We start from the raw sequence: 14,443 nt of genomic DNA on the forward strand, positions 1-14,443 counted from the left end.
CTTGACCAGTTAACTAAAAAGCTTTCCTCTGAAGAATCTTTAGATAAAAAATATATTCAGGAAATGGTACATAACATACAGCAGGTTAGTAACCATTCTTTAAAATGTGGCTATGATGCACTGGAGGCTTCCTTTAGATCAGCCATGACTGGCACAGTTATCAGGAGACATGCATGGTTGAAAGAACAGGCATTACCAGACCATGTCAAATCAAAGCTTTTGGATGCACCCATGGACTAGGTCAATTTATTTGGTTCCCCTGCTCAGCCGGTGCTAAAAAAGATGGAAGAGAAGGTGAAATCTGTACAAAAGGTGAAAGATTTCTTACAGGTTCAACCTCCAAGGTTTAGCAGGAACTGGCCATCCAAGAATTGGTCCTTTCCGGACTCCTCTAAGGCTCAGAGTGGCAGGAATAGGCGTTCAAGAGGCAGAAACCAATCCAGGGGTGCCTACAGGGGACGCCAATGGCAAGGTAACAACCAGCGAGGCACAGACGCAGCCACCACCACTACAACAACTCAATCACAGTGACTTGACAGTGGCACCGCCTACCAGGGAACAACTAGAAGCACCCTTAGGTGGAAAACTACCCTTATTTTCAAAAAACTGGCATTGTATCACAAGGGAAAAATGGATTTTGCAGACTATAGACCAAGGTTACAGGTTCCATTTCCATACTCTACCAGGGAAGAGAGGAATGCCAAACCTACCACCTACTCAAAGGACAGAAGCTCTAAAACAAATATCTCAGCTATTAAGAATGAGAGCTGTGGAAAGGGTACCAACTATGGAGCAAGGAAAGGGATTTTACTCCAGACTCTTCCTGGTACCAAGAAAAGAAAACAAATGGAGACCCATTCTAGACCTGTCCGCTTTAAACACATTCCTTATTGTTCCAAAATTCAAAATGCTGACCCTACAGCAGCTTCTTCCCATGCTGGGCAAGGAGTCTTGGCTGGTAACTCTAGATCTCAAGGAGGCATACCTGCACGTCCCCATAAGACCAATTTGCAGAAGATACCTCAGATCAGAGCATTATCAATTTTCAGCATTGCCCTTTGGCTTATCTACTGCGCCCAGAGTGTTCACGAAATGCCTGGCATCAGTAATTGCTCATTGCAGACTTCAGGGAATCCAAATTTATCCCTACCTGGACGACTGCCTGATACAAGCGGACAACAAAACCAAGCTAGCAGAAGACTTACAAAGAGTCATTTACCTGCTGCAAGCCTTGGGATATACAGTCAATATAAAAAAGTCAAGGCTGATTCCATCCCAAAGAATAACCTTTCTGGGTGCAGAGCTGGACACATCAAAACAAATGGCATTCCTAACTGCAGAAAAGAAAGAGCAACTACCTCTCTACTTCTTAGCATTAACAAAGCAGAACCACCTAACTGCAAGAAAAGTACTGCAAGCTCTAGGCTTCATGGCATCCTGCATAATTCTGGTCCCTCATGCCAGACTGCATATGAGAAAGCTACAATGGTACCTAAGGAACTTGTGGTCCCAACACAAGCACAGCCTAGAAACCAAAATCCCAATAATTCCATGCCTGAAACAAGAGTTCCTATGGTGGGCTCAGGCCTGTCAATCAAACACAGGATTGCCCTTCTGCAACAGCCAACCAAGCCAAGCCATCACGGCAGATGCCTCAGACCTCGGTTGGGGAGCACACATGCAGGACAAGTGCATACAAGGCTTATGGACTCAAGACCAGCTGCGTCTACACATAAATCTAAAGGAAATGCTGGCAGTAAAATTGGCAATCCAGTCATTCAGACCATTTCTCCAAGAAGGTCAGTTGATGATAAGGACAGACAACACCACAGTTATGTGGTACATCAACAAACAGGGGGGCACCCATTCATATCCTCTATGCCGGCTGGCACTGGACCTATGGGATGTGGCCCTGAGCTACAACATTCAGTTACAAGCAATTTTTGTACCGGGAAAAGAAAACATTCTAGCAGACATATTAAGCAGAACAACCACAGATGCCCACAAATGGATGCTTCGTCCGGACATCTTCAAAGCCATCACAAGGGAATGGGGATTACCACAAATAGACTTGTTTGCATCCCCATTCAATCACCAGCTAAGGAAATTCTGCACAAGGACGTACCACCCACTTGCTTGGAAGGTGGACTCCCTATCTTTCAGTTGGAAAAACCTGACAGCATACGCATTTCCACCACTTCCTTTGATGCACAAGGTGCTTCTGAAGATCAAAGAGGACCGTCCAAGGATCATTCTGATAGCTCCAGACTGGCCAAGACAACATTGGTACCCATTGCTGAGGAGCATGTCTCGGGAACAAATATGGACACTACCCCTGATCCCATTACTGTTAACACAGAACAACTACAACATCCTGCATCCAAACCTGAAAACTCTGCAGCTAACTGCCTGGAACATTACATAACAGCAATTAACCCAAACTTATCCCAAAGGGTTAAAGACATAATCCTGGAGGCGCAGACCTTCAACAAGAAAAAATTATGCAGCAAAATGGAAAAGATATCTCATTTGGAGTACTGCAAAGGGAGAAGATGTGACTCTGGTAAACTTGGCCAACATCCTGGAGTACTTGGCAGAGCTCTTCCACACAGGCCTGTCCTATTCTTCCATCAAGATACATGCATCAGCTATTTCAGCACAGTATAGCTTGGATCCTCCTGTCTTCTCTCATCCCCTGCTCAGACAGTTTCTGAGAGGAATTAAAAATGTAAAACCTCCCAGGAAACCACCATTGCCAGCATGGGACTTGAACTTTGTGCTAGAAAAATTGACACTTCCTCCTTTCGAACCAGCAGCAACAGCAGAATTACAATACTTATCCTGGAAGACTGCTTTCCTGCTGGCAATAACTTCAGCAAGAAGGGTCTCCGAACTACAGGCATTAATGGCAGTACAACCCTTCCTGATCTTCCATCAAGATAGTGTCCATGAGAACAAATCCTACATTTATGCCTAAGGTGGTATCCAGAGTGTCATTAAATCAGGCTATCCACCTACCTACATTCTTCCCAAACCCACAGAACAGAGGAGAAAGACTCTTGCATACCTTGGATGTACATAGACAATTATGCTACTACCTGGACAGGACTAAGTCCTATAGAAAAACTGACCAGCTTCTGGTAGCATATGCCACAGGAAAGGAAGGAAAACCAATTTCAAAACAGACAATCTCAAAATGGATTGGAAATTGCATTAGATTTTGTTACTCCTACCATGGAAAGAAAACTCCAGAGAACATCAGGCCTCACTCCACAAGGGCTACAGCCACTACCACAGCTTTCTTACGAGGAGTGGCTACCAAGGGCATTATAGAGGCTGCTACTTGGACCTCCGTGCATACATTTGCCAAGCATTACAATTTACCTTTATACTCTAGATCCCGAGCAGGTTTTGCCACTGCTGTTTTGCAAGGGATCCTAGCTACACCATAATCTCTACTCTTTTCCTCCTCCCCTTGTTTAGCTATGGTATTCTACCCATTTGTAAGGACTGCAGATGCATCCTTGAAGGACATAGTACAGTTTTGTACCTACCATAAATGTAGATGTCCGATAGGAATGCATCTGCAGTCAGGATTACCCACCCACCTTCCCCTCTGAGGTACTCCTAGGGTATTTGCCAGCCTTCAGCTAGCTTGGGGGGGATCTATTATGGTGTATTTGTTTGTATATATGTACATACATGCTTATTTTGTGTGTTTGCTCTCTACTATTTGGAAACATTGACATTTATCCAAATTTAGCCATCCAAGAGGGCACCTGGCATCTGGGGCAAGAAACACTGAGGAAGATGGCGTCGGCTGATGCCTTTATAACCGAAAAACTGCAGAGATGACGTCGGGTGAAGTGTGACACCAGCCGAAGCCGGACCCAGACTTTGGAATCCGGCCGACCGAAGGGCTGCCTGACGACAGGACAACCCATTTGTAAGGACTGCAGATGCATTCCTATCGGACATCTACATTTATGGTAGGTACAAAACTGTACTTTTTTCACAAAGATAGAGTGTCACTTAGGACTAATCCGTCCTTTTTACCCAAAGTACTCTCTGAAAAAAATCTGAATCAGACCATCGATCTTCCTATTTTCTTCCCACTTTATACCAATAGGTCTGAACGGAAGTTACATTGTCTAGACGTTCACCGTCAATTATGCTTCTACCTGGATAGAACCAAGCAGACGAGGAAATCACAACAGCTCTTCCTGTCTTATGCAGAAGGGAAACAAGGCCTGCCAGTTTCCAAAGTAACCTTGTCCAGGTGGTTGACCTCTGTTATTATGCTGATTTACCAATTGAGGCATAAAGAGCTCCCTATTAAGCCCAGAGCTCATTCAACCAGAGCATTAGCCTCTTCAGTAGCCTTTCAGGCAAGATTGCCAATGGATTCCATTTGTGCAGCGGCCATATGGGCCTCTCCTCATACCTTCATTTCTCATTACAAGCTGGACATGACCTCTAGAAGTAGGGCTGATTTTGGTTCCACCGTACTCAAGAGTTTGTTCCATTGAGCCACCCAGAACTAAGGTGCTAGGGACGCTGTCCCATCCAGCAAGAATGAAGGCGAGATTGACAGCTTAACATTGAGAAGTTATGTACTTACCATAACGTTCCATGTTAGTTGTCTTCTTCTCGCCTTCTTTCTTACTTCCCACCCTCCATCCCCCTAGCCTGGCAAGACCGAGAGTATCTTCTGAGATGTGTTTATCATGAGAGTTATCTCCTTAGCTACCCCTTTCCCCTTCTTGGTAACTCTTATAAGAGTTTTGTATATCTAGATGTATAGAGGTAGATATATGTGCGTATGTGTATATATATATATATATATATATATATATATATATATATATATATATATATATATATATATTCTCAGTCATGGTGGGGACATATGTATGTCCATAGTGTTAGCTATCAAACGAGATCTGGGTATATCACGCCTAGCATTATGGGACATAGCATAGTCTCGAGCCGGTAAAAATAGCTTTTGAGCTTTAGTAATAGGCAGAGTCGGAGCCGAGGTTCGGCTCCGAACCCATCCAGCAAGAAAGAAGGCGAGAACAAGACAACTAACATGGAACGTTATGGTAAGTACATAACTTCTCTTTACTTTACAGTCCTAAAGCTTATTCAGCAAGAGCTGTTGCAACTTCTACAGCTTTCTTTTCCAGAGTTCCTTTTGGTATTTGTGCTGCAGCCACTTGGTCCACTGTACATATGTTCATATCCCATTATAAACTGGATTTGGAATCTGGGTCTTTAGCTTTGTTTACCACCATCCTCTGAAGTGTTCTTTCTTCAGACCTGTCAGGGCTTTTGGCAGCTGAGGACTGTGTCCCATCAGTTGAAGATGGACAAGAGGAGACACAATCGGATACAAAAGTTATATACTTACAATGCTAGATCTTCCATCATCCTCAGCTTTCCCTTCCTCCATTCTCCTGCCAGATTGTCACTGTTGCAGTCTCAGTTGACCGCAGTGGATTGTCACTGTTGGGCTTCCAACTAACCACAGTTGGATCATCATTGTTGAGCTGTCAGTAGCAAAAGTAGAAGAGCTCTGCATGTACGGCAATGCAGGGCCAAACCAAATCAGCAACCAGTCACAAATGGCCAGCATTCAGGTGTTAAAGGCAAAAAAGACAAACAAGACTAAATCAAGCCATGAAAAAAGGCAATCGTAGTTTTATTCTCCAAGTTCACCGAATTTGATGGTGCCAACACCCAGCCAATAGCAGAACAGAAGCAGACTGCAAAAGTAGAAGAGCTCTGCACGTACAGCACTATAACTATAATTGCCTTTTTCATGGCTTGGATGTTGGCACTATCAAGATCGGTGAACTTGGAGAATAAAACTATAATTGCCTTTTTCATGGCTTGATTTAGTCTTATTTGTCTTTTTTGTCTTTAACACCTGAATGCTGAGCTGTCAGTTGACCACAGTGGCCCTTCCTGGAGCATTGTCTTGGTTGGTAACTGTATTTTTTCCCCTACACTCGTATCCATATATTTTTTCTGATTGTTTGTAAAATTTCCTATGTTAAGCAGGCAAACTTAATCAGAGGTTCTTTGTTAATGGTAGGGAATTCTGGGTAGAGGGGAAGCCAGAGCCTTGGATCCAAATGTCTAAAAGTTGCTAGCACCTGATCTGTACGGATCTGATAACCTATCATTTGAGGAGAGCAGCAGACAACACATATCTAGTGTTATGGTAAGTATTTAACTTTCATTCCTCTTGATTGCCTCTGAAGACTGGTACAGCTGATAGAACACACACATCTGTGAGCAAGAAAGGCCTGTTGCAGTAGCCGTTTGTTTTGAACTAAACAGTTTTTACTCTACAGCCGTTAATGTTTGTTTTGCTTTGTTAATTTCTTTGTTGCGTAACTGTAAGCTGAGATTTGTTTTTCCTTAGTAAGGAAACACACTGTATTCTAACGTAATTCAAAGTCACATGTATTACTGGTATATGCTTTAAGGATAAATGAACATTGTTGAATTAGGTGGCATGTTTACTATCCAACTGGAGCAGTTTTGAGTGAACTGTAACTGTTTTCTTTCTTAGGGAGGAACTGCTGAATGAATTTATGGATCTTGTTAAAGAAAAGAATGACCCGGTGCAGGCAATTGAGTTGATAAAACTAGCTGCTGCCTGCAGTCTACCAGTTGTGAAGCTTGCTTCTCGGGCAAGAGAGGAATTTCTACTCTCTGAGGAACAAAGTAAGACCAATTCCAGCTTCCATGACCCATCTTAACTCTGCCTTATCCAGTAGTGCATTTTTAACTTATGCTTCCAAAATTGTATGTTTGTGTTGGGGGTGGTCCTCTTCTCTGTCTTTAGAATACAAACATGTTGGTTTGCAGCCGTTTCTATAATGGTGGCAAGCTTCCTGTCCTAGCAACAGATATTGCCTTGTGGTGACTCCATCAGATAGGGGGCACTGCTGTACTTGTAAGTGTAGCCAACTGTTTCATGAGCCATTAATGTGATAGCTTAATTGTAGGCCACAAACAGCTTAAATCTTAGTACAGTGAGATTTGTTTTTCCTTAGTGGGTCATTGTGATGTGCATTTTAATGTCAGTGTTCTGCAGTATCAGCCATGTTGCAGAGTACTGCTTCTTTTTTTTTTAACCTCTTTTTTTCACCAAATGTATTTTATTTTTATATTTGATTACTGGGTTGGTCTGACTAGGCAATCAGCTGCCTGTTTTCAGCAGAGATCTGGGGAGAAAAGCTCCACATACATGACAATGATAAAAAATACAAAAGCTCCACTTACATAATAAATATACAAAAGTCAGAGATGATCACTCCCCAACATTCCTACTCAAAAAATACCTATACCAAGCTAAACCTGTCATCTACTGTCAAATACGTAAAAAACTAAACTTTAACTCACTCACATTCATCTCATCCCTCAAAGAATGTAACTGGCATCCTCTAAAGTACCTTAGCCTCGATGACGCAGTTAAATGTTTTAATACTACCTTCCTGAGCATCCTTAATTACCATGCCCCCATAAGACTTTCCAGAATCAAAGCACAACCCTCCCCATGGCTACAGAAAACCACTAAGTCAGAAATGAAAAACCGGGATAAAGCCTGGGAGCACTGGCGCAAAACCAAAACCCCCTCAACTAGACAGAAATTCCTAGAACTACGCGGTAGAGTCAAAAAGCTAATAAAACAGGACAAATTCCAGTACTACCAGTCTGCCCTAGACTCCTCTCAACACAGCCCCAAACAATTAACTAGTTGAGCCCCTCAACTAGACAGAAATTCCTAAAACTGCGCAATAGAGTCAAAAAGCTAATAAAACAGGACAAATTCCAATACTACCAGTCTGCCCTAGACTCCTCTCAACACAGCCCCAAACAATTCTGGTCCTCCATAAACTCCATCCTCCACCCAGGTAAAGTCAGTACCCCTCCTCCTAACATCCCTCACTCCTCAGAAAATATTGCTACCTCATTCAACACACACTTCACACAAACCATACTATCACTAGCTAAACAACCAACCCACACCTTCAACTAGTAATCTCCCCACTGCCTTCTCTTTTTCTCCTGTACCTACCTCCAACATAAAAAACTCTTAACTAAACTTAAGCCCACCAGATTAGCAGCAGACAACCTCCCAAGTGAATACCTACAAATCGCAGCTGATGCTCTGGCCTACCCAGTATCCATCTTGATTAACCGATCTCAGTCAGAAAGTTACGTTCCCACACTGTGGAGAAAGTATCACATATAATTCCTCTCCACAAAGGCGGACCCTCCACAGAACTAACCAGTTACCGCCCCATAGCTATTCTTTCTCCACTCTCCAAAATACTAGAGAGATACATACACTCTCAGGTCTCAGACTACCTCCTTACTAACAACCTCCTTTCCAATACTTAGCATGGTTTCCGACCAAACCATAGCACCACCACTGCCTTACTCTCCTTTACTAACACTATCCTTCAGCATAAAAACAATGGCTATCTCTCCTCTGCTACTTTCCTAGACCTATCTAAAGCATTTGACATGATCCCACACAAACAACTTATCTCTGTCCTCAATAACCTATCCTTCTCACAATCGGTCACCAACTGGTTTCAGAGTTACCTGTCTGACCGCCAACAATCCGTTGTATGGCAGAATGACATATCTCCCCAACTACCTGTCTCCATAGGGGTTCCTCAAGGATCCATCCTTGGACCCCTACTTTTCTGTGTTTTCACCAATAATCTAGCCTCTGCCACCAAACATGGCACACTCATACAATACGCAGATGACTCAACCATCATCTGCTCAGCCCAGTCCCTACCCAAACTGCATAAAGTCACACAGGAAGCCTTTTCCTCTGTTGAAACTTGGTTATCCGATCCCCAATTAATACTCAACCCAAACAAAACTAAACTACTCATCTTCCAACCCACCAAACATACTCAAAACAACTCTCACTTTAACATCACAGCAAAAGACAACACCACTATATACCCAACTGAACATACCAAATTGCTAGGAGTGGAAATAGACAGTAAACTAAAATTTGACATTCACATATCCTTGTCCATAAAAACAGTCTACAATAAACTAGGAGTGCTATACAGAAATAAGCAACTTCTCACCAAAGCAGCAAATATTTCAATAGCAAATTCCCACCTTATCTTCACCCTACTTTATGCCTGTCCAATATATACCAACCTAAGGCAATGCGATTTAAACAAGCTAGAGACCTGCTACTACAAAATCACCAAATTCACCACAGGGGCATCCTACCGTAGTCACCACCATCTCTCACTTGCTGAACTGGGCTGGCTTGAACTCCCTCACCTCCTTCAATGGTATCAACTCTCACTTGCCCACAAACTAGTAAATCATCCACTAAATGTCTCATCCCTCCAGATTCTACTCCAACCCTATCGCACCACAAGACCACTAAGATCCAGCAACAAACATCACTTGCAGATCACTAAAGCTAATAACTCTGCTGGTGAAGCACTATTCTCTTGCACCATAGCCAAATTATGGAACTCCCTTCCACCCATAATTACCTCCATACCATCATGCACCCACTTCAAAACTTTACTAAAAGCGCACTTAAAAACATCCTGGCTATGCCCTTGCAACTCCCACTCTAATATCACCCTCCCCATCCAACCACTACCTTTCTTTCCACTCCACTAACTACCTTGATTATAGCAAGCTCAGATGCTCATAAGCCAGTACTTATTATACAGCAGGAACTTCTTCTTGTAACATTTGTTAATGTCTGTTATGTACTTCACATATAAAGATTCTAGTTGTCTACTGATGTGTACTATGTTCTTCATCTGTAAATATGCTGTAAGTAATTGCTATGTAAATTGTTAATCGGTATGTAATCCAGTGTAACTACTGTCTGTTTATTTTAACTGTGGAGGTTTTCTCCCCAGACCTCCGCTGAAAATGGACCTACGTCCAGTCGGACACTCGCGGTCAACAAATATAAATAAATAAAAATAAATAAATAAATGAGTACAAATTATTAGAGCAAACAAACAACAGAGCAAACAGTAGTATATCATAGCATAGTATGATAAGTTACAGAAGTGTACAATATATAGAGTGTACAGTAGTAAAGCAGAAAATGTAATGTATTTGAGTAAGTGCAGTAATACTATGCTTTCCCGTTCGATTCTCGGCTGGAGCACCTTCTGTGTGGAGTCTGCATGTCCTCCCTGCAGTCGAGTGGCCTTCGAAAGACATGTGTAAATGGGCGTGCCTTCGTTGAAGGTTGGGTGTCGAGCTGGCACCTCAGCACCATAAAAATCTACTGCCAATCAGCGGACTGGAGTTCCGCTGTGGCGACCCCTAACCGGGAAAAGCCGAAAGAAGAACAAACAAGTGCAGTAATACTATATACGGTTATATACATGCTTTTAAAAATACAATTCGTTGTAGTAGTTTTTTTCTGTGTTTGACCTTTGAGTGGTGCAAGAGGAAGATTTATCGGAATGGTGGTAGTAGGACTAGCCATGGTCAGCACACATACTTTGCCAGATGAGATTGAGGTGGGCTTTTAAAGATGGGACTACTGTTTTGCAATCTGCTATCCTGTGGAAGAGAATTCCAGATTTTAGCAACTGTATAGGAGTAGAGGGATTCACCAGCACTGTGTCTATACTTAGCTACTTCAAGAAGGGCTTTGTGTGTGGATCTTAGTTGGCAAACAGAACTGTGAAAATTGAGTAAGCCTTGAGAGATCAGGAACTGGAATCTTGTTTGGGTGGTACAGCAAGTAATGAGACATGGTGAGTTGGTTATAGTTTAGTAAGTTGGGGAGTTTTAGCCAACCTAGTTGTTTTAGTGAGTGACAGGAGTGGAAATTAGAGTTGGTTGCGAATCTAGGTATTTTATTATAGCACATGGACAATTTGTGTAGGTCTGTCTTGTTAAGGTTTGTTAATACAGGGGAGGCACAGAGTAATGTAGAGAGAAGGTGAGTTTTGGATATAGTAATTTTGGTGTTTTTGGTTAGATAGTTTTTGCAGCGGTATAGGGTTCCACAATTTTTATCGACTTTGGATATGGTTTATGCTATATGGTTGTCAAACTTTAGGTTTTAGTCCTGTATTACATCAAGAAGTTTAGCTTGTGATACTGGGGAGATTTGGGTGTTATTGTCAGACGTGATAGAGAAAAGAGCAGAAGTCAATAGTTTTGGTAGGGTGGAAAAGCATAAGTTGAGTCTTTTTGGTGTTGAGTATTAGTTGTGAGTTTTTTAACCAGTTTTTAATATTGGTGAAGGCCTCTTGGGTTTTATTCTGGGCTGTTTGGAGTGTGGGGCCTGAACAGATCAGTGTAGTATCATCTGCATATTGACTATTGTATCCTGCTGGGTAGTGGTGTGGAGGGTGTTTGTAAAGGTATTAAATAGTAGGGGTCCCAGAATGGATCCCTGTGATGCACCTGTTATTACTGGGAGAAGGAGGGAGAGGGAATTATGCCACTTAACTGCTTGTTGGCGGTTGGATAGGTAGTATTGAAACCAGAGCAAGGAGGGAGTTCGGCTAAGATAGTAAATAGTTTGCTGTGGGATACTGTATCGAATGGTTTGGACAGATCAAGGAAGGTGGCAGACACTAGGTTTCCTTGGTTCCTTTATTGATAGTGTTGGTGAAGGATATGATTGGTGTGGTGGTGCTGTGGAATGGGCATTGGTAAGGAGACTATAAGTAAATGTATCATCAGCTGAAAATGGATATATTTTTCAAGGATTTTTGATTGGGGGGGGTAAGATTGCTATGGGGCAGTAGTTGGTAAGTTTGGTTGAGGAGCTACCTTTGTGTAAGGTTAGTATGTAGGAGGTTTTCCCAAGGGCTGGAATTGTATGCACATTGGTGAACCACTTGATAATTATCGAGATGGGATAAGCTATAGCACTAGTGGCAATTTTGAGATACTCTGCAGGGAGTTTGTTGATTGCCATAGTAGTGGGTTTTAGTGAGGTGCTTATATATTGTGCTGGTAGGAACTGCTTTGAGTGTGAATGGAGGGTATGAGTTTGGCTTGCTGACTGGTTGCGGAAGAGTGCAAGGCTGGCTGTTGCTAGTTACGTTAAGGACAGAAGAAGTGAAGTAGTTAAATTGATTAACTATCTTTATATTTTCTCCTCTGACATTGGGGGGAGGGTTTGCCTGATTGTAATACTTGGTTGACAGCTGCCCAGAATTTTTGGGGGTTAGTGGCATGTTTTACTTTTAGCTCTGTGTAGTGAGTTTTCTTATTTTGCCTTATCTGTTTTTTTTTTTGTTTGTTTTTGCTTTATTATGTAGTTTGAGGAAAATCTGCCTGTTGGGATCTGTCTTATTGTGCTACTATGTATCCCAAGCTTTATCCCCAAGTTTGAGATGGGTTCTTGTGTTTTTAGATTCCAAATGGATTCCAGGGTGTAATGCCTTTTGAGTGGTCCTATGTTTACTAATAGGACTGCCTTGATGTCACCATGGATGGACGAAATACAGTAGATTGAATGAAAGCCTCCAACTTAGCAGTGGCAGATATAGACCTGGGAGCAGCCTTTTTTGGAGCAGTGATACAAGTTGACTTAAAAAGAAATGCCTTTTTTCTTAATTGAACTCAGAAAATGTACACCCCAAATGGTACATTTTTCTGTCCCAACTTGCCCATATTTTTGTATAATGGTTGCGTCTAGGTTGCATCGAAGATGCAATAGGAGGTTGTAGTTGGGTGATCAAACTCTACCATCCTGAACAGATTTTCTAATTGCATTCTCAATTGTAGTTGAGAAAAGGAAGATGTTCTTCATGTTACACTGTTTCAGTCATCACATTTGGGTTATCTCTGCCAGGGTAGCCCTCAGTTGGCCCGAATACCAGAGGCTTAGTATTTCTGCGTTGGTTGCTCTCCCTCCAGGACTGACGTCAGGTAATCAATGGTATAAAATAAGACAGCAGACGCCATTACATCAGTCTTTCTTGCAGAGGAGCCTGAAGCAGTTCACGTGAGTACCAGTCGGCTCCTACCTGAGTTTTTCATTTCCGAATTGAAGTTGAAGTCTTCTAAAGTTAAGTACCCCATTGGGGATCCTTTTTTCTTGCTCTAACCGATGTCAGAAAAAGTTAACAATTGTCTCGCCTGTGGAAAGTAAATACCACACCGAGACTTTCATTCTTACTGTGTCACTTGCTTAGGCCCAGACAACAACGTCCCCTGCTGTTGCTTTTATGCTTTGTTCAACGCAAGAACTATACGTCATTGGGCCCTTATTGTAGTTAGATATTTTCGCTCTTAGTCCCTGAATTCCGATATGGCTTTGGTAAGCCATCAGGCAACAGATCTTCAGAAACAACATAAAGATAGACAGAGACAGACTACACAGGTCCAAAACTGCTGCTGATGCTTCCATTAAGCTAGTCGTCAGATGTTCTTCGTGTTTCACTGTTGCAGTCATCACATTTGGGTTATCTGCTTGCAGTTAGCCCTCAGTCGGCCTGATTATCAAAGTCTCGGTCCTGCGTCGGTTGCTGTCTCATCTTCCAATGACGTCAGGTAGTCAGGGGTATAAAGCATGCAGCCGACGTCATTACATCAGTCTTTCTTGCCGTGCGGTGCCCGAAGCAGAAGCAGTTTGCAAGTGCCAGTCGGCCGACTCCTGAAATTTTCATTTTCGAGTTTCAGAACCGAAGTCTTCAACTAAAGCTAAGTACCCCGTTGGGTAAACTTTTTCTTGCTCTAAACCGATGTCACTAAAAGTCAATAATTACTCTGATTCTAAAGAGAAGCTTAGGGAATTCTTACTTCTGACCCAACACAGGCCTTTAGCTATCCCTCCTGTACTGGACATTGTTCCTTTTCGGAATCCAGCTTGGCCTCTGACTCTCTACCGCCTGCTCACAGAAAACCTGATAGATATTACAGGGTTCGTGACTCTCACAAGTTCCTTTTTAAAAATCCTACTGCAGATCCTGAGACCATTTCACAGAGACCCAAGGGCATTAAGGCTACTACTGCCAGAAATCCCTACTCCCTCTGATAGAGACTCCAGGGCTATGGATAGATGGGGTAAGAAAGTATACACTTCTGCAACTTTGGCCATTAGGGCCTTAAACTGCCAGTTTCATATGTTAAAGTATCAGCAGCATATTATTGGATTGCTTAAACAGAAAATTATGTTGATTCCTGACTGTGCTGATTTACAGGATTTAATGCATTCTGCTGAACAGGTTGGAAAGTATACTTTGCAATGTGGTTTTGATTCACTAGAGGCATCTTGCAGGGCTGCTGTCACTGGGTCCGTTCTTAGAAGGCATGCTTGGTTTAAGAGAGCAATCTTTGACAGATCATGTTAAAGCTAAATTGCTGGATGCTCCCTTAAATCAGGACCACCTGTTTGGCAACAAAGCAGAAGGTGGTCTTAAAAAGATGGAGGAAA

At 42.4% G+C, this 14,443-nt stretch overlaps 1 protein-coding gene across 1 annotated transcript in view; it reads left to right on the forward strand.

Moving 5' to 3' along the window:
- Positions 1 to 14,443, forward strand: part of PTCD3 (pentatricopeptide repeat domain 3) — a 1,733,015-nt gene that overhangs the window by 1,512,824 nt on the left and 205,748 nt on the right. The window contains exon 21 of the mRNA XM_044063464.1: positions 6,584 to 6,738. Within this exon, the coding sequence (XP_043919399.1) occupies positions 6,584 to 6,738 (155 nt within the window). The remainder of the gene's footprint in view (positions 1 to 6,583; positions 6,739 to 14,443) is intronic.

The sequence above is a fragment of the Protopterus annectens genome, chromosome 2.part1 (assembly GCF_019279795.1).
Source record: "Protopterus annectens isolate FY-2018-M chromosome 2.part1, PAN1.0, whole genome shotgun sequence".
Classification (NCBI taxonomy): Eukaryota; Metazoa; Chordata; order Ceratodontiformes; family Protopteridae; genus Protopterus; species Protopterus annectens.